Source organism: Procambarus clarkii, chromosome 40, assembly GCF_040958095.1.
Source record: "Procambarus clarkii isolate CNS0578487 chromosome 40, FALCON_Pclarkii_2.0, whole genome shotgun sequence".
Classification (NCBI taxonomy): Eukaryota; Metazoa; Arthropoda; class Malacostraca; order Decapoda; family Cambaridae; genus Procambarus; species Procambarus clarkii.
In genome coordinates, this window is record NC_091189.1 from 39,583,546 (window position 1) to 39,611,232 (window position 27,687).

General features: G+C 45.9%; 1 protein-coding gene across 7 annotated transcripts in view; it reads right to left on the bottom strand.

Annotated features, from left to right (window-relative positions):
- The window catches only part of bur (GMP synthase burgundy), a 213,317-nt gene that overhangs the window by 116,122 nt on the left and 69,508 nt on the right, over positions 1 to 27,687 (bottom strand). For 5 of the 7 annotated variants that reach the window (XM_045742218.2, XM_045742216.2, XM_045742220.2 and 2 more), the window contains one exon: positions 13,840 to 13,957. In XM_045742218.2, the coding sequence (XP_045598174.1) occupies positions 13,840 to 13,957 (118 nt within the window). Of the gene's footprint in view, positions 1 to 13,839; positions 13,958 to 22,386; positions 22,450 to 27,687 lie in introns of all 7 variants that reach the window. The other 2 variants (XM_069339005.1, XM_069339006.1) reach the window with 1 other exon arrangement.

Here is a 27,687-nt window from a genome sequence, read left to right on the forward strand (position 1 = left end):
GTTTAACCCAACCAAATGTAATGTAATGAAGATAGGTGTAGGGAGCAGGAGGCCAGATACAAGGTATCATCTGGGAGAGGAAATTCTTCAGGAGTCAGAGAAGGAAAAAGACTTGGGGGTTGATATCACGCCAGACCTGTCTCCTGCAGCATATATCAAGCGGATAACATCAGCGGCATATGCCAGGCTGGCCAACATACGAACGGCATTCAGAAACTTGTGTGAAGAATCATTCAGAACTTTGTATACCACATATGTCAGGCCAATCCTGGAGTATGCAGCCCCAGCATGGAGTCCATATCTAGTCAAGGATAAGACTAAACTGGAAAAGGTTCAAAGGTTTGCCACCAGACTAGTACCCGAGCTGAGAGGTATGAGCTACGAGGAGAGACTACGGGAATTAAACCTCACTTCGTTGGAAGACAGAAGAGTTAGGGGGGACATGATCACCACATTCAAGATTCTGAAGGGGATTGATAGGGTAGATAAAGACAGTCTATTTAACACAAGGGGCACACGTACTAGGGGACACAGGTGGAAACTGAGTGCCCAAATGAGCCACAGAGATATTAGAAAGAACTTTTTTAGTGTCAGAGTGGTTGACAAATGGAATGCATTAGGAAGTGATGTGGTGGAGGCTGACTCCATACACAGTTTCAAGTGTAGATATGACAGAGCCCGATAGGCTCAGGAATCTGTACACCTGTTGATTGACGGTTGAGAGGCGGGACCAAAGAGCCAGAGCTCAACCCCCGCAAACACAACTAGGTGAGTACAACTAGGTGAGTACAGCAGCACCAGCCACACACCAACAACCATCCACAGCAGCACCAGCCACACACCAACAACCATCCACAGCAGCACACACCAACAACCATCCACAGCAGCACACACCACCAACCATCCACAGCAGCACCAGCCACACACCACCAACCATCCACAGCAGCACCAGCCACACACCAACAACCATCCACAGCAGCACCAGCCACACACCAACAACCATCCACAGCAGCACCAGCCACACACCAACAACCATCCACAGCAGCACACACCACCAACCATCCACAGCAGCACCAGCCACACACCAACAACCATCCACAGCAGCATCAGCCACACACCAGCAACCATAACAGCAGCACCAGCCACACACCAACAACCATCCACAGCAGCACCAGCCACACACCAACAACCATCCACAGCAGCACCAGCCACACACCAACAACCATCCACAGCAGCACCAGCCACACACCAACAACCATCCACAGTAGCACCAGCCACACACCAGCAACCATCCACAGCAGCACCAGCCACACACCAACAACCATCCACAGCAGCACCAGCCACACCAGCAACCATCCACAGCAGCACCAGCCACACACCAGCAACCATCCACAGCAGCATCAGCCACACCAGCAACCATCCACAGCAGCACCAGCCACACACCAACAACCATCCACAGCAGCACCAGCCACACACCAGCAACCATCCACAGCAGCACCAGCCACACCAGCAACCATCCACAGCAGCACCAGCCACACACCAACAACCATCCACAGCAGCACCAGCCACACACCAACAACCATCCACAGCAGCACCAGCCACACACCTCCAACCATCCACAGCAGCACCAGCCACACACCACCAACCATCCACAGCAGCACCAGCCACACACCAACAACCATCCACAGCAGCACCAGCCACACCAGCAACCATCCACAGCAGCACCAGCCACACACCAGCAACCATCCACAGCAGCATCAGCCACACCAGCAACCATCCACAGCAGCACCAGCCACACACCAACAACCATCCACAGCAGCACCAGCCACACACCAGCAACCATCCACAGCAGCACCAGCCACACACCAACAACCATCCACAGCAGCACCAGCCACACACCTCCAACCATCCACAGCAGCACCAGCCACACACCTCCAACCATCCACAGCAGCACCAGCCACACACCACCAACCATCCACAGCAGCACCAGCCACACACCAACAACCATCCACAGCAGCACCAGCCACACACCAACAACCATCCACAGCAGCACACACCACCAACCATCCACAGCAGCACCAGCCACACACCAACAACCATCCACAGCAGCACCAGCCACACACCACCAACCATCCACAGCAGCACTAGCCACACACCAACAACCATCCACAGCAGCACCAGCCACACACCACCAACCATCCACAGCAGCACCAGCCACACACCACCAACCATCCACAGCAGCACCAGCCACACACCAACAACCATCCACAGCAGCACCAGCCACACACCAACAACCATCCACAGCAGCACCAGCCACACACCAGCAACCATCCACAGCAGCACCAGCCACACACCAACAACCATCCACAGCAGCACCAGCCACACCCCAGCAACCATCCACAGCAGCACCAGCCACACACCAGCAACCATCCACAGCAGCATCAGCCACACCAGCAACCATTCACACACCAACAACCATCCACAGCAGCACCAGCCACACACCAGCAACCATCCACAGCAGCACCAGCCACACACCAGCAACCATCCACAGCAGCATCAGCCACACCAGCAACCATCCACAGCAGCACCAGCCACACACCAACAACCATCCACAGCAGCACCAGCCACACACCAGCAACCATCCACAGCAGCACCAGCCACACACCAACAACCATCCACAGCAGCACCAGCCACACACCACCAACCATCCACAGCAGCACCAGCCACACACCAACAACCATCCACAGCAGCACCAGCCACACACCAACAACCATCCACAGCAGCACACACCACCAACCATCCACAGCAGCACCAGCCACACCAGCAACCATCCACAGCAGCACCAGCCACACACCAACAACCATCCACCGCAGCACCAGCCACACACCAACAACCATCCACAGCAGCACCAGCCACACACCAACAACCATCCACAGTAGCACCAGCCACACACCAGCAACCATCCACAGCAGCACCAGCCACACCAGCAACCATCCACAGCAGCACCAGCCACACACCAACAACCATCCACAGCAGCACCAGCCACACCAGCAACCATCCACAGCAGCACCAGCCACACACCAGCATCAGCCACACCAGCAACCATCCACAGCAGCACCAGCCACACACCAACAACCATCCACAGCAGCACCAGCCACACACCAGCAACCATCCACAGCAGCACCAGCCACACACCAACAACCATCCACAGCAGCACCAGCCACACACCTCCAACCATCCACAGCAGCACCAGCCACACACCACCAACCATCCACAGCAGCACCAGCCACACACCAACAACCATCCACAGCAGCACCAGCCACACACCAACAACCATCCACAGCAGCACACACCACCAACCATCCACAGCAGCACCAGCCACACACCAACAACCATCCACAGCAGCACCAGCCACACACCACCAACCATCCACAGCAGCACTAGCCACACACCAACAACCATCCACAGCAGCACCAGCCACACACCACCAACCATCCACAGCAGCACCAGCCACACACCACCAACCATCCACAGCAGCACCAGCCACACACCAACAACCATCCACAGCAGCACCAGCCACACACCAACAACCATCCACAGCAGCACCAGCCACACACCAGCAACCATCCACAGCAGCACCAGCCACACACCAACAACCATCCACAGCAGCACCAGCCACACACCAGCAACCATCCACAGCAGCACCAGCCACACACCAGCAACCATCCACAGCAGCATCAGCCACACCAGCAACCATTCACACACCAACAACCATCCACAGCAGCACCAGCCACACACCAGCAACCATCCACAGCAGCACCAGCCACACACCAGCAACCATCCACAGCAGCATCAGCCACACCAGCAACCATCCACAGCAGCACCAGCCACACACCAACAACCATCCACAGCAGCACCAGCCACACACCAGCAACCATCCACAGCAGCACCAGCCACACACCAACAACCATCCACAGCAGCACACACCAACAACCCTCCCATACCCTCCCTGTCCCTCCCCCTTCACTGGATCCCCCGCACCTCATCCCAGTATCCTCTGAGACCCTGTTATCCACCTCACAGGTCCTCACACCCATGGAACAGCCTCCCCCACCAGCAGAACACTCACCAAGGAGGCGATTTGAGAAGGGACAGAAGAAAGTGAGCCTCAAAGCGATGTACACAAACATAGATGGAATTACAAATAAAGCAAATGAGCTTGGAGAACTGGTACTAGAGGAAAACCCAGACATAATAGCCCTCACAGAAACAAAGATCACGAAAACGATAACAAATGCAGTGTTCCCACAGGACTATTATGTTATGAGGAAAGAGAGGGAAGGAAGAGGTGGGGGTGGTGTAGCTCTGCTGGTAAGACAAGGCTGGGATTTTGAGGAGATGGATATTCAGGGCTGTGAAGGTTTCAGTGACTACATAGCAGGTACTGTAACAAATGGAGGGAAAAAAATTATAGTCGCAGTCATATATAATCCACCACCAAATGACAGAAGACCTAGACAGGAATATGATAGAAACAACATGGCCACCATTAACGTAATAGAAAGAGCAGCTTCTGTTGCTAGCAGGAATGGATCTGGACTACTAATTATGGGAGACTTCAACCATGGGAAGATAGAGTGGAAGAACAGAGACCCGCATGGAGGACCAGAAACATGGAGAGCTAAGCTGCTGGACGTGGCAACAAGAAACTTTCTAAGCCAGCACACCAAAGAACCAACAAGAATGAGAGGAGAAGATGAACCAGCAATGCTTGATTTGATATTTACCCTAAATGAATGGGATATAAGGGAAGTTAAGATGGAAGCGCCCTTGGGAATGAGTGACCACAGTGTATTGAATTTTGAGTACCTGGTAGAGCTAGGACTTATCTCCCCCCAAAAAGAACTAGGAATCAAAAGGCTGGCATACCGAAAGGGGAATTATGAACAGATGAGAAGTTTCCTAAGTGAAATACCTTGGGACACAGACCTCAGAGACAAGTCTGTACAGGGTATGATGGACTATGTTACCCAAAAGTGTCAGGAGGCAGTAAACAGGTTCATCCCGGCCCAAAGGGAAAAATCCGAGAAGCAACAGAAGAATCCATGGTATAATAGGGCATGTATGGAAGCGAAGAAACTGAACAAAAAGGCGTGGAGGAACTTCCGGAATAACAGAACACCAGAAAGCAGAGAGAGATACCAGAGAACCAGGAATGAGTACGTCAGGGTGAGAAGAGAAGCAGAGAAAAATTTTGAAAATGATATAGCAAACAAAGCCAAGACCGAACCAAAGCTACTCCACAGTCACATCAGAAGGAAAACAACAGTGAAAGAACAGGTATTGAAACTTAGAACAGGCGAGGACAGGTATACAGAGAATGACAGAGAGGTGTGTGAGGAACTCAACAAGAGGTTCTAGGAGGTCTTCACAATAGAACAGGGTGAGGTCACTGTGTTAGGAGAAAGGGAGGTAAACCAGGCGGCCTTGGAGGAGTTCGAAATTACGAGAGAGGAGGTCAAGAGACACCTGCTGGATCTGGATGTTAGAAAGGCTGTTGGTCCAGATGGGATCTCACCATGGGTACTGAAAGAGTGTGCAGAGGCACTTTGCCTGCCACTCTCCATAGTGTATAGTAAGTCACTAGAGACGGGAGACCTACCAGAAATATGGAAGACGGCGAATGTGGTCCCAATATACAAAAAGGGCGACAGACAAGAGGCACTGAACTACAGGCCAGTGTCCTTGACTTGTATACCATGCAAGGTGATGGAGAAGATCGTGAGAAAAAACCTGGTAACACATCTGGAGAGAAGGGACTTCGTGACAAATCGCCAACATGGATTCAGGGAGGGCAAATCTTGCCTTACAGGCTTGATAGAATTCTACGATCAGGTGACACAGATTAAGCAAGAAAGAGAGGGCTGGGCGGACTGCATTTTCTTGGATTGTCGGAAAGCCTTTGACACAGTACCGCATAAGAGGCTGGTACATAAGCTGGAGAGACAGGCAGGTGTAGCTGGTAAGGTGCTCCAGTGGATAAGGGAGTATCTAAGCAATAGGAAGCAGAGAGTTACAGTGAGGGGTGAGACCTCCGATTGGCGTGAAGTCACCAGTGGAGTCCCACAGGACTCTGTACTCGGTCCTATCTTGTTTCTGATATATGTAAATGATCTCCCGGAGGGTATCGATTCATTTCTCTCAATGTTTGCGGACGATGCTAAAATTATGAGAAGGATTAAAACAGAAGAGGACTGTTTGAGGCTTCAAGAAGACCTAGACAAGCTGAAGGAATGGTCGAACAAATGGTTGTTAAGAGTTTAACCCAACCAAATGTAATGTAATGAAGATAGGTGTAGGGAGCAGGAGGCCAGATACAAGGTATCATCTGGGAGAGGAAATTCTTCAGGAGTCAGAGAAGGAAAAAGACTTGGGGGTTGATATCACGCCAGACCTGTCTCCTGCAGCATATATCAAGCGGATAACATCAGCGGCATATGCCAGGCTGGCCAACATACGAACGGCATTCAGAAACTTGTGTGAAGAATCATTCAGAACTTTGTATACCACATATGTCAGGCCAATCCTGGAGTATGCAGCCCCAGCATGGAGTCCATATCTAGTCAAGGATAAGACTAAACTGGAAAAGGTTCAAAGGTTTGCCACCAGACTAGTACCCGAGCTGAGAGGTATGAGCTACGAGGAGAGACTACGGGAATTAAACCTCACTTCGTTGGAAGACAGAAGAGTTAGGGGGGACATGATCACCACATTCAAGATTCTGAAGGGGATTGATAGGGTAGATAAAGACAGTCTATTTAACACAAGGGGCACACGTACTAGGGGACACAGGTGGAAACTGAGTGCCCAAATGAGCCACAGAGATATTAGAAAGAACTTTTTTAGTGTCAGAGTGGTTGACAAATGGAATGCATTAGGAAGTGATGTGGTGGAGGCTGACTCCATACACAGTTTCAAGTGTAGATATGACAGAGCCCGATAGGCTCAGGAATCTGTACACCTGTTGATTGACGGTTGAGAGGCGGGACCAAAGAGCCAGAGCTCAACCCCCGCAAACACAACTAGGTGAGTACAACTAGGTGAGTACAGCAGCACCAGCCACACACCAACAACCATCCACAGCAGCACCAGCCACACACCAACAACCATCCACAGCAGCACACACCAACAACCATCCACAGCAGCACACACCACCAACCATCCACAGCAGCACCAGCCACACACCACCAACCATCCACAGCAGCACCAGCCACACACCAACAACCATCCACAGCAGCACCAGCCACACACCAACAACCATCCACAGCAGCACCAGCCACACACCAACAACCATCCACAGCAGCACACACCACCAACCATCCACAGCAGCACCAGCCACACACCAACAACCATCCACAGCAGCATCAGCCACACACCAGCAACCATAACAGCAGCACCAGCCACACACCAACAACCATCCACAGCAGCACCAGCCACACACCAGCAACCATCCACAGCAGCATCAGCCACACATCAGCAACCATCCACAGCAGCACCAGCCACACACCAACAACCATCCATAGCAGCACCAGCCACACACCAACAACCATCCACAGCAGCACCAGCCACACACCAACAACCATCCACAGTAGCACCAGCCACACACCAGCAACCATCCACAGCAGCACCAGCCACACCAGCAACCATCCACAGCAGCACCAGCCACACACCAACAACCATCCACAGCAGCACCAGCCACACACCAACAACCATCCACAGCAGCACCAGCCACACACCAGCAACCATCCACAGCAGCACCAGCCACACACCAGCAACCATCCACAGCAGCACACACCAACAACCATCCACAGCAGCATCAGCCACACCAGCAACCATCCACAGCAGCACCAGCCACACACCAACAACCATCCACAGCAGCACACACCAGCAACCATCCACAGCAGCACCAGCCACACACCAACAACCATCCACAGCAGCACCAGCCACACACCAACAACCATCCACAGCAGCACCAGCCACACACCAGCAACCATCCACAGCAGCACCAGCCACACACCAGCAACCATCCACAGCAGCACCAGCCACACACCAGCAACCATCCACAGCAGCACCAGCCACACACCAACAACCATCCACAGCAGCACCAGCCACACACCAACAACCATCCACAGCAGCACCAGCCACACCAACAACCATCCACAGCAGCACCAGCCACACACCAACAACCATCCACAGCAGCACCAGCCACACACCAACAACCATCCACAGCAGCACCAGCCACACACCAACAACCATCCACAGCAGCACACACCAACAACCATCCACAGCAGCACACACCAACAACCATCCACAGCAGCACACACCAACAACCATCCACAGCAGCACACACCAACAACCATCCACAGCAGCACCAGCCACACACCAGCAACCATCCACAGCAGCACCAGCCACACACCAACAACCATCCACAGCAGCACCAGCCACACACCAACAACCATCCACAGCAGCACCAGCCACACACCAACAACCATCCACAGCAGCACCAGCCACACACCAGCAACCATCCACAGCACCACCAGCCAAACACCAACAACCATCCACAGCAGCACCAGCCACACACCAGCAACCATCCACAGCAGCACCAGCCACACACCAACAACCATCCACAGCAGCACCAGCCACACACCAGCAACCATCCACAGCAGCACCAGCCACACACCACCAACCATCCACAGCAGCACCAGCCACACACCAACAACCATCCACAGCAGCACCAGCCACACACCACCAACCATCCACAGCAGCACCAGCCACACACCACCAACCATCCACAGCAGCACCAGCCACACACCAACAACCATCCACAGCAGCACACACCAACAACCATCCACAGCAGCACCAGCCACACACCAACAACCATCCACAGCAGCATCAGCCACACCAGCAACCATCCACAGCAGCACCAGCCACACACCAACAACCATCCACAGCAGCATCAGCCACACACCAGCAACCATCCACAGCAGCACCAGCCACACACCAGCAACCATCCACAGCAGCATCAGCCACACCAGCAACCATCCACATCAGCACCAGCCACACACCAACAACCATCCACAGCAGCACCAGCCCCACACCAACAACCATCCACGGCAGCACACACCACCAACCATCCACAGCAGCACCAGCCCCACACCAACAACCATCCACAGCAGCACACACCACCAACCATCCACAGCAGCACCAGCCCCACACCAACAACCATCCACAGCAGCACACACCAACAACCATCCACAGCAGCACACACCACCAACCATCCACAGCAGCACCAGCCACACACCAACAACCATCCACAGCAGCATCAGCCACACACCAACAACCATCCACAGCAGCACCAGCCCCACACCAACAACCATCCACAGCAGCACCAGCCACACACCAGCAACCATCCACAGCAGCACCAGCCACACACCAACAACCATCCACAGCAGCACCAGCCACACACCAACAACCATCCACAGCAGCACCAGCCACACACCAACAACCATCCACAGCAGCACCAGCCACACACCAGCAACCATCCACAGCAGCATCAGCCACACCAGCAACCATCCACAGCAGCACCAGCCACACACCAACAACCATCCACAGCAGCATCAGCCACACACCAGCAACCATCCACAGCAGCATCAGCCACACCAGCAACCATCCACAGCAGCACCAGCCACACACCAACAACCATTCACAGCAGCACCAGCCACACACCAACAACCATCCACAGCAGCACCAGCCCCACACCAACAACCATCCACAGCAGCACACACCACCAACCATCCACAGCAGCACCAGCCCCACACCAACAACCATCCACAGCAGCACACACCACCAACCATCCACAGCAGCATCAGCCACACACCAACAACCATCCACAGCAGCACCAGCCACACACCAACAACCATCCACAGCAGCACCAGCCACACACCAGCAACCATCCACACACCAACAACCATCCACAGCAGCACCAGCCCCACACCAACAACCATCCACAGCAGCACCAGCCACACACCACCAACCATCCACAGCAGCACCAGCCCCACACCAACAACCATCCACAGCAGCACACACCACCAACCATCCACAGCAGCATCAGCCACACACCAACAACCATCCACAGCAGCACCAGCCACACACCAGCAACCATCCACAGCAGCACCAGCCACACACCAGCAACCATCCACAGCAGCACCAGCCACACACCAACAACCATCCACAGCAGCACACACCACCAACCATCCACAGCAGCATCAGCCACACACCAACAACCATCCACAGCAGCACCAGCCACACACCAACAACCATCCACAGCAGCACCAGCCACACACCAACAACCATTCACAGCAGCACCAGCCACACACCAACAACCATTCACAGCAGCATCAGCCACACACCAACAACCATCCACAGCAGCACCAGCCACACACCAACAACCATTCACAGCAGCACCAGCCACACACCAACAACCATCCACAGCAGCACCAGCCACACACCAGCAACCATCCACAGCAGCACCAGCCACACACCAACAACCATCCACAGCAGCACCAGCCACACACCAACAACCATCCACAGCAGCACCAGCCACACACCAACAACCATCCACAGCAGCACACACCACCAACCATCCACAGCAGCACCAGCCACACACCAACAACCATCCACAGCAGCACCAGCCACACCAGCAACCATCCACAGCAGCACCAGCCACACACAAGCAACCATCCACAGCAGCATCAGCCACACACCAACAACCATCCACAGCAGCACCAGCCACACCAGCAACCATCCACAGCAGCACCAGCCACACACCAGCAACCATCCACAGCAGCACCAGCCACACACCAACAACCATCCACAGCAGCATCAGCCACACACCAACAACCATCCACAGCAGCACCAGCCACACCAGCAACCATCCACAGCAGCACCAGCCACACACCAGCAACCATCCACAGCAGCACCAGCCACACACCAACAACCATCCACAGCAGCACCAGCCACACACCAACAACCATCCACAGCAGCACCAGCCACACACCAACAACCATCCACAGCAGCACCAGCCACACCAGCAACCATCCACAGCAGCATCAGCCACACATCAGCAACCATCCACACACCAGCAACCATCCACACACCAGCAAAAATCCACAGCAGCATCAGCCACACATCAGCAACCATCCACACACCAGCAAAAATCCACAGCAGCACCAGCTACACACCAGCAAAGGCGAGAGGCAGGAAAGAGAAGGGTGGGCCGACTGGATTACCTGGATTACCAGAAAGCCTTTGACAGTACCCCATAAAAGGCTGTTAAAAAAAGTTGGAGCAACAGGCAGAAGTAAAAGGGAAGGTGCTCCAGTGGATAAGGGAGTACTTAACACTTTCGCGCTCTCGGCGCTCAAAAAAAAACAATACCCCAGATGCTTTCGGCACTTCGCGCGCCTACGCGGTAAGACCGAAAAAGTGTACACTCTTTTGACTGTCCTGACAATAATTGAAGGTGCACGTATTTAAATTTGGTATCACTGTGTTCGCAATGAAATTGTCTATAAGAGCATACCTATAAAATGCCGCCCAAGCATAAGGAGTATCAACACCAAATAAAAAACTATGCAGATCACTCGCCGAGAGCGCCAAACAGCAACAAAATGTTTCCACTCTCTTAATGGTTGCGAAGCCTACAGTTGTCCTACATCACTAATTTTGGTATCATTGGAATCGCAATACAATTCTCTACACGGACATATGCATATGAATGTTTAATATAGGTAATTGCCCACCCGCAAGAGTGTGTGAAGAGGAGAGTAGTTAGCCGCGAGCGCACTGGCGAAAACACAGGGGGGAAATCATGCTTGGAAAGTTTATACGTTTCCTGACCCTACTTTTCTATGTACGTATTTCTTTTTTATACCAATGTGTTCGCAACAAAATTTTCTATAAGATGAACTGTATAACATTTGTACAAAGCATGTGTAAGAGAAGCGCCAAATATAGAACCACGTCGCTCAGTATGCGTTCGCGGCAGAAACGAACGCATTGTTTTCGTTCGTTTGATGTTTGTCATGTTTATACTTGTTGAAACATTTTATAATTTGTATGACAGTGATCGCAGTAAAATTCCCTACACAGACATATACATAACACATACAAATATTTCCCACGTGTTGGATATATCAACGGCTAAAGGGAACCCACTGCCACACGCTCGCCACACCCCCCAAACATACTTTGTGTATTTTTTTTTTTTAATCATAGAAGTTTGTGATATAATATTCATTCTGGTACCAAAAAATTCGCAAATAAATTCTCTACAAAACAAAAGTATCCCCATCCATTTCGGTTAAAAAATGGAATTTATAGAAATATTTTTTCGATGGACGAGAAAAGTAGGCAGTTATGCGGAATTGTAAGAAAAAACGGCGACGAGTTATCTCTAATCTAAAGCGCGAAAGTGTTAAGCAACAGGAAACAGCGAGTAACGGTGAGGGGGGAGACATCAGAGTGGAGAGATGTCACCAGCGGAGTCCCACAGGGGCCAGTACTTGGACCCATCCTGTTTCTAATATATGTAAACGATCTTCTGGAGGGTATAGATTCGTTCCTCTCAATGTTTGCTGATGATGCAAAAATTATGAGAAGAATCAAGACGGATGAAGATAGACAGAGACTACAGGATGACCTGGATAAACTGGAGGAATGGTCTAGAAAATGGCTGCTAAAGTTCAACTCAGGAAAGTGTAAGGTAATGAAATTAGGCAAAGGGAGCAGGAGGCTGAACACAAGGTACCATCTGGGAGGTGAAATCTTGCAAGAGTCAAATAGAGAGAAAGATCTGGGGGTTGATATCACACCGAACCTGTCCCCACAGGCCCACATCAAAAGAATATCATCAGCGGCATATGCTAGACTGGCCAACATAAGAACTGCCTTTTGAAACTTGTGTAAGGAATAGTTCAGGACCCTCTATACCACTTATGTAAGACTAATCCTGGAAACAAGACAAAGTTAGAGAAGATTCAGCGTTATGCCACCAGGCTTGTCCCGGAACCGAGAGGTATGAGCTACGAGGAAAGACTAAAGGAGTTGAACCTCACGTCCCTGGAAAACAGAAGAGTAAGGGGAGACATGATAAGCACCTACAAAATTCTCAGGGGAATTGACAGGGTGGACAAAGACAAACTCTTCAGCACGGGTGGGACACGAACAAGGGGACACAGGTGGAAACTTAGTACCCAGATGAGCCACAGAGATGTTAGAAAGAATTTTTTCAGTGTCAGTAGTTAATAAATGGAATGCACTAGGCAGTGATGTAGTGGAGGCTGACTCCATACACAGTTTCAAATGTAGATATGATAAGAGCCCGGTAGGCTCAGGAATCTGTACACCAGTTGATTGAAAGTCAAGAGGCGGGACCAAAGAGACAAAGCTCAACCCCCGCAAGCACAATTAGGTGAGTACAACAGCACCACACACACCAGCAATCATCCACAGCCGCTCCCGTACCATTAACAAAATGCAGAGTTTGCCTTAAGAAATAAAGATGGTTGTCGGGAAGGTGGTGGTCTCATGCTTCAAGTGTGAGGAGTGAATAAGGACAACTACTGGCACTGATGCAAGTAATTGACAAGACAAGTGTAAACAATGTTACCCATTATCCGTAACATTTCCTTCCCCATAAACTACCACACTAAATTTTCCAACACATTAACTATAAGTTTTCAATGCCAAACTATAGTAGCAAACATCAAAACAACTTACTTGAATATATGACAAAAATTATCAACTTCGACTGTATACTGGCCATCTTCTCTTGTAGCTTTTCTTAATACTGTTCCACCAAACTCCTTGTTAATAAGCTGCATCCCATAGCAAATTCCTGTTGATGACAGTATGAAAGATTTAAATAATTACTAAAGTATACAACACCAATTATATGATGGTCAATATCCAGGAATACAAATACCAGTAGCAAGGCATTTTCATACATCGCACCTGAAAAGCAACAGACATCAACATGTCAAATAATAATAATAATAATTTGTGTTTTTTCGAAGCCCCTAGTTGTGTGATGAGTCCATGATCTTTCCCATCTCAATGTATCATGGCATGCATCAACATAGCCAATATACAGCCCTTAAAGAAGGTTACCGGTCTTCAAATTCAACATAATAACACAGTTACAGAATCACACCTAAGCCTTCTGCAGTGACCCAAATTCAAACGTTATCTAGGTTTTCATGCAGTACGTCTCCACTTACCCTCACCATCCAACCCGTCCTCACACCAGGCTGTTTAATGCAGCAGCCGTCCTCCCCAGGTGCATTCATCAATTTTAACAGTATTTAAAATTGGTGTATTTTCATATATATATTAATATTATTATACATAAAAATTGTATGTATAGTTAGGTATAGGTTAGGTCAGGTGTTTGGGTTCTGTTGGCAATTATTTGTATTTGAAGTACATGGGTGAATCATTTATAGAATTGTGGTTCGAACAGAGCGAAGCACTTGTTCAGGAAGTGTTTGGATGTCATCAGTTGCGAGTCGCGTGTAAACTACTTTTCTTTCATAAAAAGGGGGTTTGGCAGCTGAATTAACGAGCTTCAATCTTTGTAAGCGAGGATGGGCTGCACTATGTCCCTATCTTGACTCTTCCCTAATACTGATTCCATCTCACCCTCACTCAATTATGATTAGACAATACAGTGGTACCTCGGCTTACGAGTGCCCCTGGTTACGAGGGGCACCTCCTCCTCACCATCTTCCATACGCCAACAGCAGTCATCAGCAAGGGTAAGTAATAACTTGGAGAGTTTTGTAGTGTAGATTTAGATGAATTAGGTATAAAATTTAGTTTGAAGTAAAGTTTTTGGGTAGTCAGGAACGGATTAATTCATTTCCCATTATTTCTTATGGGGAAATTGGCTTCGGTTTACGAGTTTTTGGGTTACGAGCCGTCTCCAGGAACGGATTAAACTCTTAAACAGAGGTACCCCTGTAGTTCAACACAGACCAAAATGTTGGCACTTATTTCATACATAAGGATTCGGTTATTTGTTTCAGCCATGTTTATGTGACTACTTCTCTACACCAATGTATGTGGAGCAAGGAGACATTTATCATTAAAATGACATGTCTTCAGATGCAACACACAAATTTGAACCAATACTGTATATGTAAGTGGGTGAATATAGAGCATTATGCTGTTCCCCTCTGCCACCTGATACCGGTATTCTGCCGGGATACATATCTGCTTGATACCTGCTTGATGGGGTTCTTGGAGTTGTTCTCCACAAGCCTAGCCCAAAGCCAAGCTTGACTTGTGAGAGCTTGACCTGTTATCTGACTTGTGAGAGCTTGGCCTGTTATCTGACTTGTGAGAGCTTGGCCTGTTATCTGACTTGTGAGAGCTTGGCCTGTTATCTGACTTGTGAGAGCTTGGCCTGTTATCTGACTTGTGAGAGCTTGGCCTGTTATCTGACTTGTGAGAGCTTGATCCAACAGGCTGCTGCTTGGAGTGGCCCAGAAGCCCATATATCCACCCACAGCCCAGCTGGTCTGGCACTTTTTGAAGTAAACTACAGTGGTACCTCGGAATGCGATTGTCCCTGTATGCGAGGTTTTCGGAAGGCGAGGTGTATTTACTCCAAAAATTTGTCTCAGAAGGCGAGGGTTACTTCGGGAGGCGAGTTTGGACGCGAGTTTGTTGATACGCGTACAGCCGACCTAGCGCGTTCGTCGCCCCTCCGCCCCTCAGTTTATTATTGTCTGGCGCTCGGTGACTACCCCCACATCAATTCTTCTCGCGGATTTTCAGTGTTTTGTTGGATTTTTGGTGATTTGTCTATACAATTTGTTATTATATATCTCACCATGGGTCCCAAGAAAGCCAGTGGTAAGGATAAAGGCCAGAAAGCTCCTGTGAGGATGACAATAGAGGAGAAACAAGAGATCATTCGGAAGCATGAGAACGGTACACGTGTTGTTGAACTTTGTAGGCAGTACAACAAAGCCACATCAACAATATGCACTATACTTAAGAAGAAAAATAAGATTATGGGTGCTAAAGTGGCAAAAGGAGTAAGAACATTAACGGCACAAAGACCACAAATACTTGAAGAAGTGGAAAAGTTGTTATTAATTTGGATACACGACAAGGAGTTGAGGGGTGATAGTGTTTCGGAGGCAATTATTTGTGAGAAAGCCAGGGTGTTGCACGAAGACCTTCTAAAGAATACCCCTGCAACGAGTGATGCAGATAAGAAAGAGTTTAAGGCAAGCAGGGGCTGGTTTGAAAAATTTAGAAAGAGAAGTGGTATCCATAGTGTTACAAGGCATGGGGTTATGTGATGTGATTATGGAAGGGGACTCCCCTTCCAAACAGTAACTCCTCTCCTCCTCCCCCCTCCTCACCATCTTCCATACGCCTACAGCACTCGACAGCAAGGTAAGTAATAACTGGAACACAGTTTTGTAGGTTTATTTAGATGAATTAGGTAAATTAGGTATAAAAATTTAGTTTGATGTGGGGTTTTTGGGGTAGTCAGGAACGGATTAATTCATTTCCCTTTATTTCTTATGGGGAAATTAACTTCGGAATGCGAGTTTTCGGAAGGCGAGGCGTCTCCAGGAACGGATTAAACTCTTATTCTGAGGTATGCCTGTATCTAGTTTTCAACTAGATATATCCAGTTGAAAGGTAATATCATCAACACAAAAACCTTCACCAAAATTGGACCTTTCTTTACAACTGAAGGTTCATACAAAGAGGATGTCAAAGAGATTGCCAAAATCCTAAAAGGAAAGTCTGAGGCTATGTTTAACACCCCAATCAACAACATTTATAAAGTTGAAGCTCCCGACACCTTCATGAATGACATCCAAACTCCACATAATGTAACTGATATTAACACTTTCGCCCGGAGATGACGCAGAATTGCGTCATCCGTTTACTGGCGGTAATACCGGGGATGACGCAGCATTGCGTCATCCACTTTAAATAATCGCCAAAAATCAGGGGTTTTTTTCCGATTTTTGGGGGACTGGTTTTAAAATGTGCGCCGATGTCTTCCCATTTTCTTTGTTGAGCCTCGTGGCCCTCAGGCGGCTTGGCACACGCCGTGGGCCCATTGTCTTTGCTCCACTGTTGTGACCAATGTCGCCTCCCCTCGCATCTCAAACGTGTGAACATTTCGGCTATTTTCCGTGGCTATATTTCTTACTGCGGCTTTAAAAACTATCTACGCTTACTCCACGATGGATAGTAATCATGAACAAGGCCCTTCCAGGAAGAAAATTGTGAAAGAAAGGCTTGAAAAGGGGCGGGAATTGGAAGTGTAGCAGGAAGGCGTCTGAGCGCTCACTCACGGCTAACGCGTGGCCCGTCTTCAACTCGTCGGAGGTTGGAGCGTGACCAGGTTTTTTATTTTATATGCTAATGTTTCTCTAGAGAATTTTATTACGAACCCATTGAGACCAAAATGAAAGACATAGGACAAAAATTGAGGTGACCAGAATGAAAATAGTGAAAACATTTTATCCCGTTTGCGCGCTCCCGGGTAACTCGTTCGCACTTTCTCTGTTTGCTGCGGGTAATTAGCCGGGCTTTTGGAGTTTATATGCATTTAGTGCTGTAGAGAATTTTATTGCGAACACAATGATACCAAATTTAATCTCGTAGAAGGAGAATTGAGGTGACAAAGTTGGAGAGTATACACTTTTCGGAATTAACGCACGCTCCCGTGACTCCCTGGGGCCCATATCGCACAGTTGAGGGGTGGCGCGCGGGGTGAGCGAAAGTGTTAACATGAACATAGGAGACTTTGAAAGAGAAACTGACAACATGCACTCAGACCAAAGTCCAACTCGTGGAATTCAATATTCATAAAGAAATGCAATGTACCAGTGGTGCAAGTGCTCAGTGTAATATGTAGAAAGAGCCTGGATACAGGGGACATACCAGCAGCACTTAAATAGCAGAAATAGCTTCACTACACAAGGGAGGTAGTAAAAGCTTTGGCTAAAAATTAGATCACTTGCACTAACATCACACACCCAAGTTTTTGATAGAATAATTGGCAATCAAATCTCCAGTTTTATGGAAAACAATGAACGTCACAACCCAGGACAACATGGCTTTAGAGCATGAAGATCCTGTCTGTCACAGTTACTCAACCACTATGACAAAAACATTAGAAGAAAAACAAAATGCAGATGTTGTATACACAGACTTTGCAAAGGTATTTGAAAAGTGTAACCCGTGGAGTGATAGCCCTTAAAATGAGATCAATAGGAATAATGGGTTAAGTGGGGGGTGTTGGATTCTCAACTTTGTCAAACAGAATACAAAGAGTAACAGTCAGCTAAATAAGATCAAGTTCAAGTGCAGTGAAAAGCTCTGTACCCCAGGACACAATCCTTGTACCACTGCTATTTCTCATTCTTATTCAGATATAGAAAAAAATACTGGTCACAGCTTTGCGTCATCCTTTGCAGATGATACATCAGCATTAAAATTGCCTCTGTAGAAGACGCTGAAAAATTTCAAACCGATATTCTTCAATTGGGCAAAGTAAAATAACATGATGTTTAACGGTGATAAATTCCTGGTACTGTACGAGGAATTTCAACGAAATACTCATAGAAGTCTTACTCATACAAGGAAAGCAACAATTAAAAGATCTGGGAAGTATGATGTCTGACGACTTGACACTTAGTAAACATAATCAAGCAAATATTGCGGCAGCCAGAAAAATGACAGGATGGATTATGAGAACGTTCCAATAGAGATATCCCATAACAATGCTAATACTATTTAAATAACTGCTGCTGTCCCGTCTTGAGTACCACTAGCTTCTCACTTTATCAGGGCAGGAGAAATTTCTGAAATACAGGAACACACAATATGGCATGCACAGTAATGATAAAACATTTAAATTACTGGGACCATCTCAAAGCTCTCAAAATGTATTCTCTGGAAAGGAGACGAGAAAGGTATCAACTAACACCTAATACATGGAATATACTGGAAGGCCAGGTCTGAAATTTGCACAGTAAGCAACATACTGGAATGAAAGTTATGGAAGGAAATGCAGTATAGAACCAGTGAGGTTTAGCAGCAACTACCACCCCAGGTCAGGAGTGGGGTGAGAGTTGCCACAAAAAAATCTTTATATTTATTTCAATATCCAATTTTTTATCAGTAATATTTGCAATAGTGTCATTTATGAAATTTATATTTTTGAAATATGTGGAATGTCGGAGTACTTAAATATATGCATGTTACTAATATGCTTACCTGGTAATATTCAGGTAAGAACACCTTATATTCTTAAAACAAACACTGTTTTTGCCATTATTACACTGCAGACACACTATGTATAGCTATCTATATTATGAAATGCTAAGCAGCTCTGGTGAGTGAAACCATCTCAACCAATTATCAGCCTAGCCCCTCATGTTTTGCATAAAGCTGTAACTGCATACATTGAATATATTATTTATGCCTATTTCTAACGGGTTTTTAAAGTGCAGTGATGCAAATAGCATTACTGTACTGATAGCCCATTGTATCAGTTAACATGTAGAATATGGGTATGCACAGATATATTCATGTCACTAATATGAGTACAATATTATATTCGTTATAACACACAAGTTTTTGCTGACATTACACTGTATACAGGTTTATATAACTATTTTTATGCACCATAACGAACCACTCGGCAATTCTGGTGGGTTTGGTAATCACATAATCCAAGTACAGAATAGTGCCACACACCAATCAGTTGCCAATGAAACCTGATGGCAAAATTCATCCCAATATACTCTACTACTCACATTAATAACTAACTACAACACTGCTAGTATTTTCAGAATCCTGGTTACCAACTCCTAAATATGAATCATTTTCAACAAGTTTATTTCTAAATAAACATGAGGTCCAGTTTCATAGTGAATAGATGCACTAAACTCTGGCTGGCTGTGTGCTGCAGATGGCTGCCTCGTACTGTGAACATCGTAACCAGCAGTGGGTTCACTGGTCTCTAAACCCATACAGTACTGTACATAGTTTTTATCTGTCAGATTCTTCTGACACTATTATCATTAAATAGTTAAAGTTATTTATTTCATCATTATTAAATGATGGTATGGGCAGGAGTTGCAAGGTGGTGCTGTTCACTGCTGCTGCTTTACCCACCCACTCAGTTCTCACACCCAGGAGGGGTGTCCGCCAGCTTTTCCCAAGATGGCATCTGTTTACTAGGTGCCTGAGGAAGTACATGTGAATGCCATGTATCCAGAGGGGTTTAAAATTTTACAAAAGTACTTTAAAACATCCCTAAATGTGTCACATAGCTTACATATATTTGCAGAGACCATACCTTGTTGTCTCACAAAGTGGAAGGGTTAAGACGGTTGCAATAATTGACGAAAGTGAATATGGAAGAGCACAGAGCATGCCGAGGGTGCTTAGCATGCTGAGCGAGGAATGAGCATGCTCATTCTATATAACTCATGCTCATTATATAACTATTTTTATGCACCATAACAAACCACTCGGCAATTCTGGTGGGTTTGGTAATCACATAATCCAAGTACAGAATAGTGCCACACACCACTAATCACACAGCCAGGGTTTAGTGCATCTATTCACTATGAAACTGGACCTCATGTTTATTTAGAAATAAACTTTTTGAAAACGATTCATCCACGAACTTTCAGTACCTTCTTTGGTAGATCTCTTCAGCAGAAAGATAAGGTCCAAGTTGGTCAGACACAATACAAGCAATTCAATGTAGATCAAATATCTTGCATCCAGGAGTGGCATTGATCACATTACTTCCCATTACAGATATGCACAAGTGACATAACTTGCATATTCTCGACCACCATATCTGAACAAGATATCATGCGCTCAACATGCCCCATGCCTTATAACCTTTGATCAGCCTTTGTTTTGGAAAGTATCCCAAATCACTGGACAGAGAAACCTGAAGGACATTATTTTATTGCTGGGAACATTTAACACTGGTAAATCTTATGGGAGCAATTGGTACTTCAATAAATGTTTCAGGATTGCCTGAAATACTTCAAGAAATCTATGGACCAAATGCAGTGCAACACAAGATGGCTGGAAAAGCTGCTTTCAGGGCGATACGTGGTCTACACGATGGTAGATACAGCAGCTCTTAGTATCTTACAAGTTACAGATGTTTTCCCTCGCAATGAAAATAAAACTCAAGACCTACAAAGGAAACTTCAATATTTTTTCAATTGGGAAAAACCACAGTTTTTGACACATTGATGAAGGTAGCTGAACTTTGTCGAGTTGCAAACACATTCTGTTCTGATTATTGCCAACACTTGGATTTAGAATCCACTGTAAGAGGCACAATGCTTCTTTTGTATGACTGGAAAACGGTGGAATTCACTATCGCAATGCGTCATCGAATATTAATTGAAAAGGTAGCTACAGTTAAATAATTTGTTCCACCCAAGCATTTGCCACCTACTAATTCATACACAAAGTACCACAGCTTTTGCACATATTTTACACATAAGCATTGAAGTCAATAGAAGAGAGGATTAATGCAAAAAGAGTGAGGTTGGTATGTTAAGAATTCATTGTTCAAGGTGTTCCCATTATGCGATTTTGTCAGATTTTAGATACGTTATTCGGCAATGTTTCATGAGCTGGAAACCATTTAGAAAGCTTCTGCAGCAATTTCTCACAGGTCTGAATGTAAACAAACTGGACTAGAAACAATCCAGAGATTGGAGAATATTGCAACTCAAAAATGGTACATTTCCTAGGTGAAAATTGACCGATTTAATACAATAAGGTACAGTACTACAGTTCTAAGATAATATGCACCCTACCTGATGTAAAAAAGTGTGTTGAAGGCTGAGTACTATATTAACAAAATTACAGGACTGAAAAACCCTCTAAAGTTGGGAAAAAGAATTCACACTTTCCTTGGCAGTACAGTAGCACTGTCAACTGCCAAATCTTGCATTAAAATTACCTAATGTGTTCACAAAGTGTTTTTAACGTAGATCAAAGAAATTATCCAATAACATCAATGGCGTACGAGGCAATCTCGGCCTTAGTTGGTCTCGATCTCTACAAGAATAAAGCTATGTACACCATCCAAGTGGTTGGGTATGAAGTTGAGTACAGTACAGTATTAATAAAGATTATCTGAAATTATTTTTTACTATTACTTTCTCTCTCTCTAAAGTAAATAATTATTAAAATCTTCAATATACTTTTACTGATACTGTAACCCTGTAAACTCACCTGGTCGGGTTAAGTCCATCTATCTATATACAGGTGGCCTCAATTTGCACAGGGGATACGTTCCTGAAAAAGCCGCGCAAATCAAAAACTGCGCAAATCAGATTTAAATGTATATTTAAAAAATATGGAAACGTATGGAAAAGTATGTAGTGAATGAAGAGAGCTTATTAAATCAGGATTGCAGTATTAAAGTTTCACAGAATCCAGATCAGCACAATTTAATAAGCTCTTTTCACTATATACCCAACAATCATTTGTGCTTCTGTAAAAAGGCACCTGGGGCCCCCCTGCTAGTTATCTGGCCAATTTTAAGGAAATTTCACCTTGTGCCTAGATCCACTGGCTTTTTGAACTTTTCTGAGATTAGGAACTAAATATTCATCTTGCTGATGAGAGCTGCAGGTACATGTCTTGAAACAGGATTCCCTTACTTGAAGTAGACTTGAGATCTTCACTCTAAACTGGACATTTCCACCATGAAGATGATTATAGCCATGTAAATGATCAGTGAAATTACCATACATCTTATGAGACAGATTTGGTTATATACAATACTCACTTCTGCCAAATGCATTCACTGTTTGTGCCCCCATGTAGCTACAGCTACAAACAGCACCACTTTGTCTCTCGAGATTATTAAAGCTTAAAGCTGAATTGTAGTATTAAAGTATCTCGCTGAATGCTGATCAGCAAAATTTGGTATACTCTGTCAAGCCTTCCATGGAGAAGCTAATGAGACATGCTCATGTGGATATTGGACACAACTCACTAACGGCACCAAAGAAGGGAAAAACACTGGCATCGCACGTTTGTAAATTTCATTAATGAGTGTTGACAAAATGCTTCCGAGAAACTCAGAACTCTGGTTAATAGTGCATCAAATACCATGTATGAATTTATTGAGGTGTGCACAGCCTTCAAAAATGAAGTATCAATGCTAGTGTGTATGTGAAAATGTCAGATATTTTTTATGATGCCTCTACATGGCTTAGACTTAGCTACATGGTGGATACACCCTAATGAGGCCCTCTTGAGGTTCTCAGACAACTATGTAAACTCAGCAATGACTAACTTGAAACCTGTTACTGCAGAACAATACTGTGCCATGAACTGATCGGTTTAGCACCATGTGCACGCACTGTTGCACTACATATACCTGTGCAACAACCCCAGACAAATGAACTATTCCATAAAAATCATACACCTTCAATATAACCGGTCAGGGGCAGGCTGGCCAGTCAGGGCCAGGTGGCCCGGTCAGGGCCAGGTGGCCCGGTCAGGGCCAGGTGGCCCGGTCAGGGCCACCTGGATACCTGCAGGGATGTTGATCCTCAGAATCATATACAGGTATCAACAGGTAACACTGCAGAATATACAAAAAGAATATTTCTTCTGTGACGGTGCATTTCATATCAGAAACAATTGCTTAAGTGTAATTAGAGGACGAGAGCTACACTCATGGTGTTCCGTCTTTCTAGTATTCTGCCATATGACGCTTTGAAACTACTGACAGTTTTGGCATCCACCACTTCTCAATTAACTTGTTCCAACTATCTACTACTCTAAAAGCTTCGGCCTCGCATGCGTGGGGTCCACGGTTCAAGACTCCTAGAGCCCAGGTGAATGGAATCTACCCTCTGTATGCAAAAGTAAACTAATATTTTAGAAAAATACTTTATAATGTTTACTGTAAGTACTACTGCTACAGTGTATAATCTTACTGGTCTTGTTTTTAAGATTACATTTCCTCAGAGCCTCTCACGTGCAGCCACTGCATAATAAATGAACAAATTCGCGTAACACTGATATTTTCATAGGTGAAAGCACTAAGAAAATTGAATTTTACGATGTATTCATTAGTAAAGGAAATATATCTGATATCAGAATCATTTGGTACTGGTCCAGTCCAACCACTTGGACTGGACAGTAGAGCAACAGTCTCGCTTCGTGCAGGTCAGCATTCAATCCCCGACTGTCCAAGTGGTTGGACACCATTCCTTTCCCCATACCCATCCCATATCCTGATCCCTTCCAAGTGCTATATAGTTGTAATGGCATGGTGCTTTCTCCTGATAGTTTCCTTCCCTTGGTACTTTTTTTTTGCGTTTTTTTTTTTTAAGGTAATCTCAGAGCTCAATGACCAAAATTAACCATCTACCATCCTTGAGATATTAAAATACCAATGTTGAAACTTACTTTTGGGGTCAAGACTTTCAGAAACCACTCACAAGTCTGACAGTCAATTATGGAGGATACAAACCAAAGCTCAAAAATGCTGGTACCAATTCAGACTTTCCGAAGCTTTGATGAACAAGATCACTCATTCCAACTCTGCCCCAGAATGTAAGCCCATTACAACCAAGTTCTGGCATTTCAGTATGGATGAAAGCTTGTTTATTAAGCAACAAATGTCTCGTTTACTGTCTGAAGGCATAAATAAAGCAAGCTAATCTCCATGATGTTCTAGGGACTGTCAACATTCTGGGCTGCCAAGGCCACTCACAGGCTACTCGGTAAGGAAAAAATGTTTATAATCATTTTATATTTTCTCAGTTATTTGTTGGGTTATAACCATAAATTTGGTGTACAAATGCTTACAAACGAATTCTGTAGAGAACAGATGCAAAAACAAGTGTATTTATAATAGATTAGGCATGACAGCAATGAATATATGAATGTTTATCAGATGAAGCGCTTTAGTGCCATTGGAACGTTTATGGGAAGTACTGATGGTGCTAAAATGCATTATGAAAACTTCAAAGTGTTAATAATGATGAAATAAATAACTGATTATTTAACAATAACAGCATAAAAGGTATAGTATCTTGACTGTGATAAAGACTATTTACAAAGTTTAGATATCAGTGAACCTAAAGTTAATTCTGATATTCACAGCATGAGGCAGACATCCACAGTACAGATCCGTGGTTTGGTACACATCATGAAATGGGACCTCATATTCCATTAGAAAATAAACTTGTGGAAACCGATTCATATTCATGATTTAGTGACCAGAATTTTGATGATCACAGCAGAGTTGCAGCTAGAGATCTATCTTGAGGTTATCTTGAGATGATTTCGGGGCTTTAGTGTCCCCGCGGCCCGGTCCTCGACCAGGCCTCCACCCCCAGGAAGCAGCCCGTGACAGCTGACTAACACCCAGGTACCTATTTTACTGCTAGGTAACAGGGGTAAGGAAACTCTGCCCATTGTTTCTCGCCGGCGCCTGGGATCGAACCCAGGACCACAGGATCACAAGTCCAGCGTGCTGTCCACTCGGCCGACCGGCTCCCCATATTCATCCGGGATAGTGATGTGTGTAACATATCAGGAAGTACCTTGTTTCGTCAGGTGACGTTGGCAACTGACTAGTGTATGACGATGCTGTGTTTGGATTAGAAGACTGCCACATCCACCAGAACTGCTTAGTTAATGAGGTGCATAAAATTATGTTTGAATAGTGAAATAACAGAAAAGTTTTATTGTTCTATGAATATAATATAGTGTACATATTGATGACATGAATATATTTGGGCACACCAATGTTCTACATATTTTCTTATAGTATATAATATACTCTATATGGTATTTATACTCTGAAATATTTATCACATTATATAAATTTCTCATGACACTATTGAATAATATTACTGCAAAATCCAGCAAGATAACAAATCAGTAACATTGAAATACAGTACGTAACAACATCATTGCAGCAGCAACTGCATCACACCCGGCACAGGGGCATCCTCCACAAGGTGACTGCTCCATAAATGCTCGTGAATTAAGACATCGTCACAAGATTTCTTCACCATGGCCAGTTTCCCCCCCCCCCCTGTGACCATGAAACACATTTTAACAAGATTAAAAGGAAAAAAGTTAATATTTTTTCTACACACTAGGGTGTCGTCTCAAACAGGGACACAGGCCAAGGGATAACCACTGCACTGCCCGACATTACTCGCTGCACGCATTGCACAGGCCAAGAAAACCCGATTTTAAGATATTGCACTAATCAAAACGCACGCTCGGTAGGTTGGTACAAAATTGACGTAAAAAAAAAAATTGACAGTTGAGAGGTGGGCCCAAAGAGAGACCCACAAGCACAACTAGGCAAGTACAACTTGATGAGTACAGGGGACAACTCAACTGACAGCTGAAGCATAAACGATCTGCTTGAAGCACATGCCTGCGAGGAGTGTCAGAAAGAGGACCACGCTAGAAAGAGAATGCAGACAACTGTACAAGACGTTATAGACGGGAAGATCAATATGACACTACTGGAAATATGACACTACTGGAAAGAAACACCCGTACTACTGCCAAAACTAGATGAAACATTACCAAAACAACACACCCACAGGTTCCCCGTGATCAGAGTGTATTTGAACAATACAGTATAAGAGAAAATAATTTTTTGGAAAATTTATTTTCTGCACACCAGGGGTTTGTCATATTTAAATGCAGAGCAGTACAGTGGTTAAGATCGTCTCCTATTGAATGTTAGCAAGGTCTATATTTTTTCCCAGTCGATCCTCTTATTATTGAAATTAATTAACACTTTCGCTTGGCGACAACTCAGCATTGAGTCCTCCATTAAATTGAGGAAGTCCGGTAAGGACTCAGCATTGAGTCCTCCATTAAAATATTTGCCAAAAATCCGGTTTTTATCAGATTTTTTTGGAGACTGATTTTAAACTGCGCGCCAAAGCGCCGCCTCTGGTAGGCCATGTGGCACCCAGGCGGCTCGGCTCACGCCATTGGTCCACCATTTACACTCCACTGTTGTGAACGGTGTCGCCTACCCTCGCGTCTCGAACGTGTGAACATTTCGGTTATTTTCCTGAAGGGTTGACCCTTCAGGAAACGTTTTCCTGCTGCAGGTGGAGTGGATAAAACTATTGTTCAACCCAAGTCATGTTCCACAAACACTGAATTGGTAAGTACAAAAAATTTTATTTATTATATAGTTTATAATGTTGTTTATACTTTATTGTATTGTATTTGCAATATTGTTCTTCAATTTGCCCTTATATGCATGTATCCGTCTAAAGCATTCTATTGGAAAAAAATTCATACCAAAATGAGCGCTGTAACACGAAAATTGATGATAGCAACCGGAAAATATACTAAACATACTAAACTAAGGGGAGCCGGTCGGCCAAGCAGACAGCACACTGGACTTGTGATCCTGTGGCCCTGGGTTCGATCCCAGGCGCCGGCGAGAAACAATGGGCAGAGTTTCTTTCACCCTATGCCCCTGTTACCTAGCAGTAAAATAGGTACCCGAGTGTTAGTCAG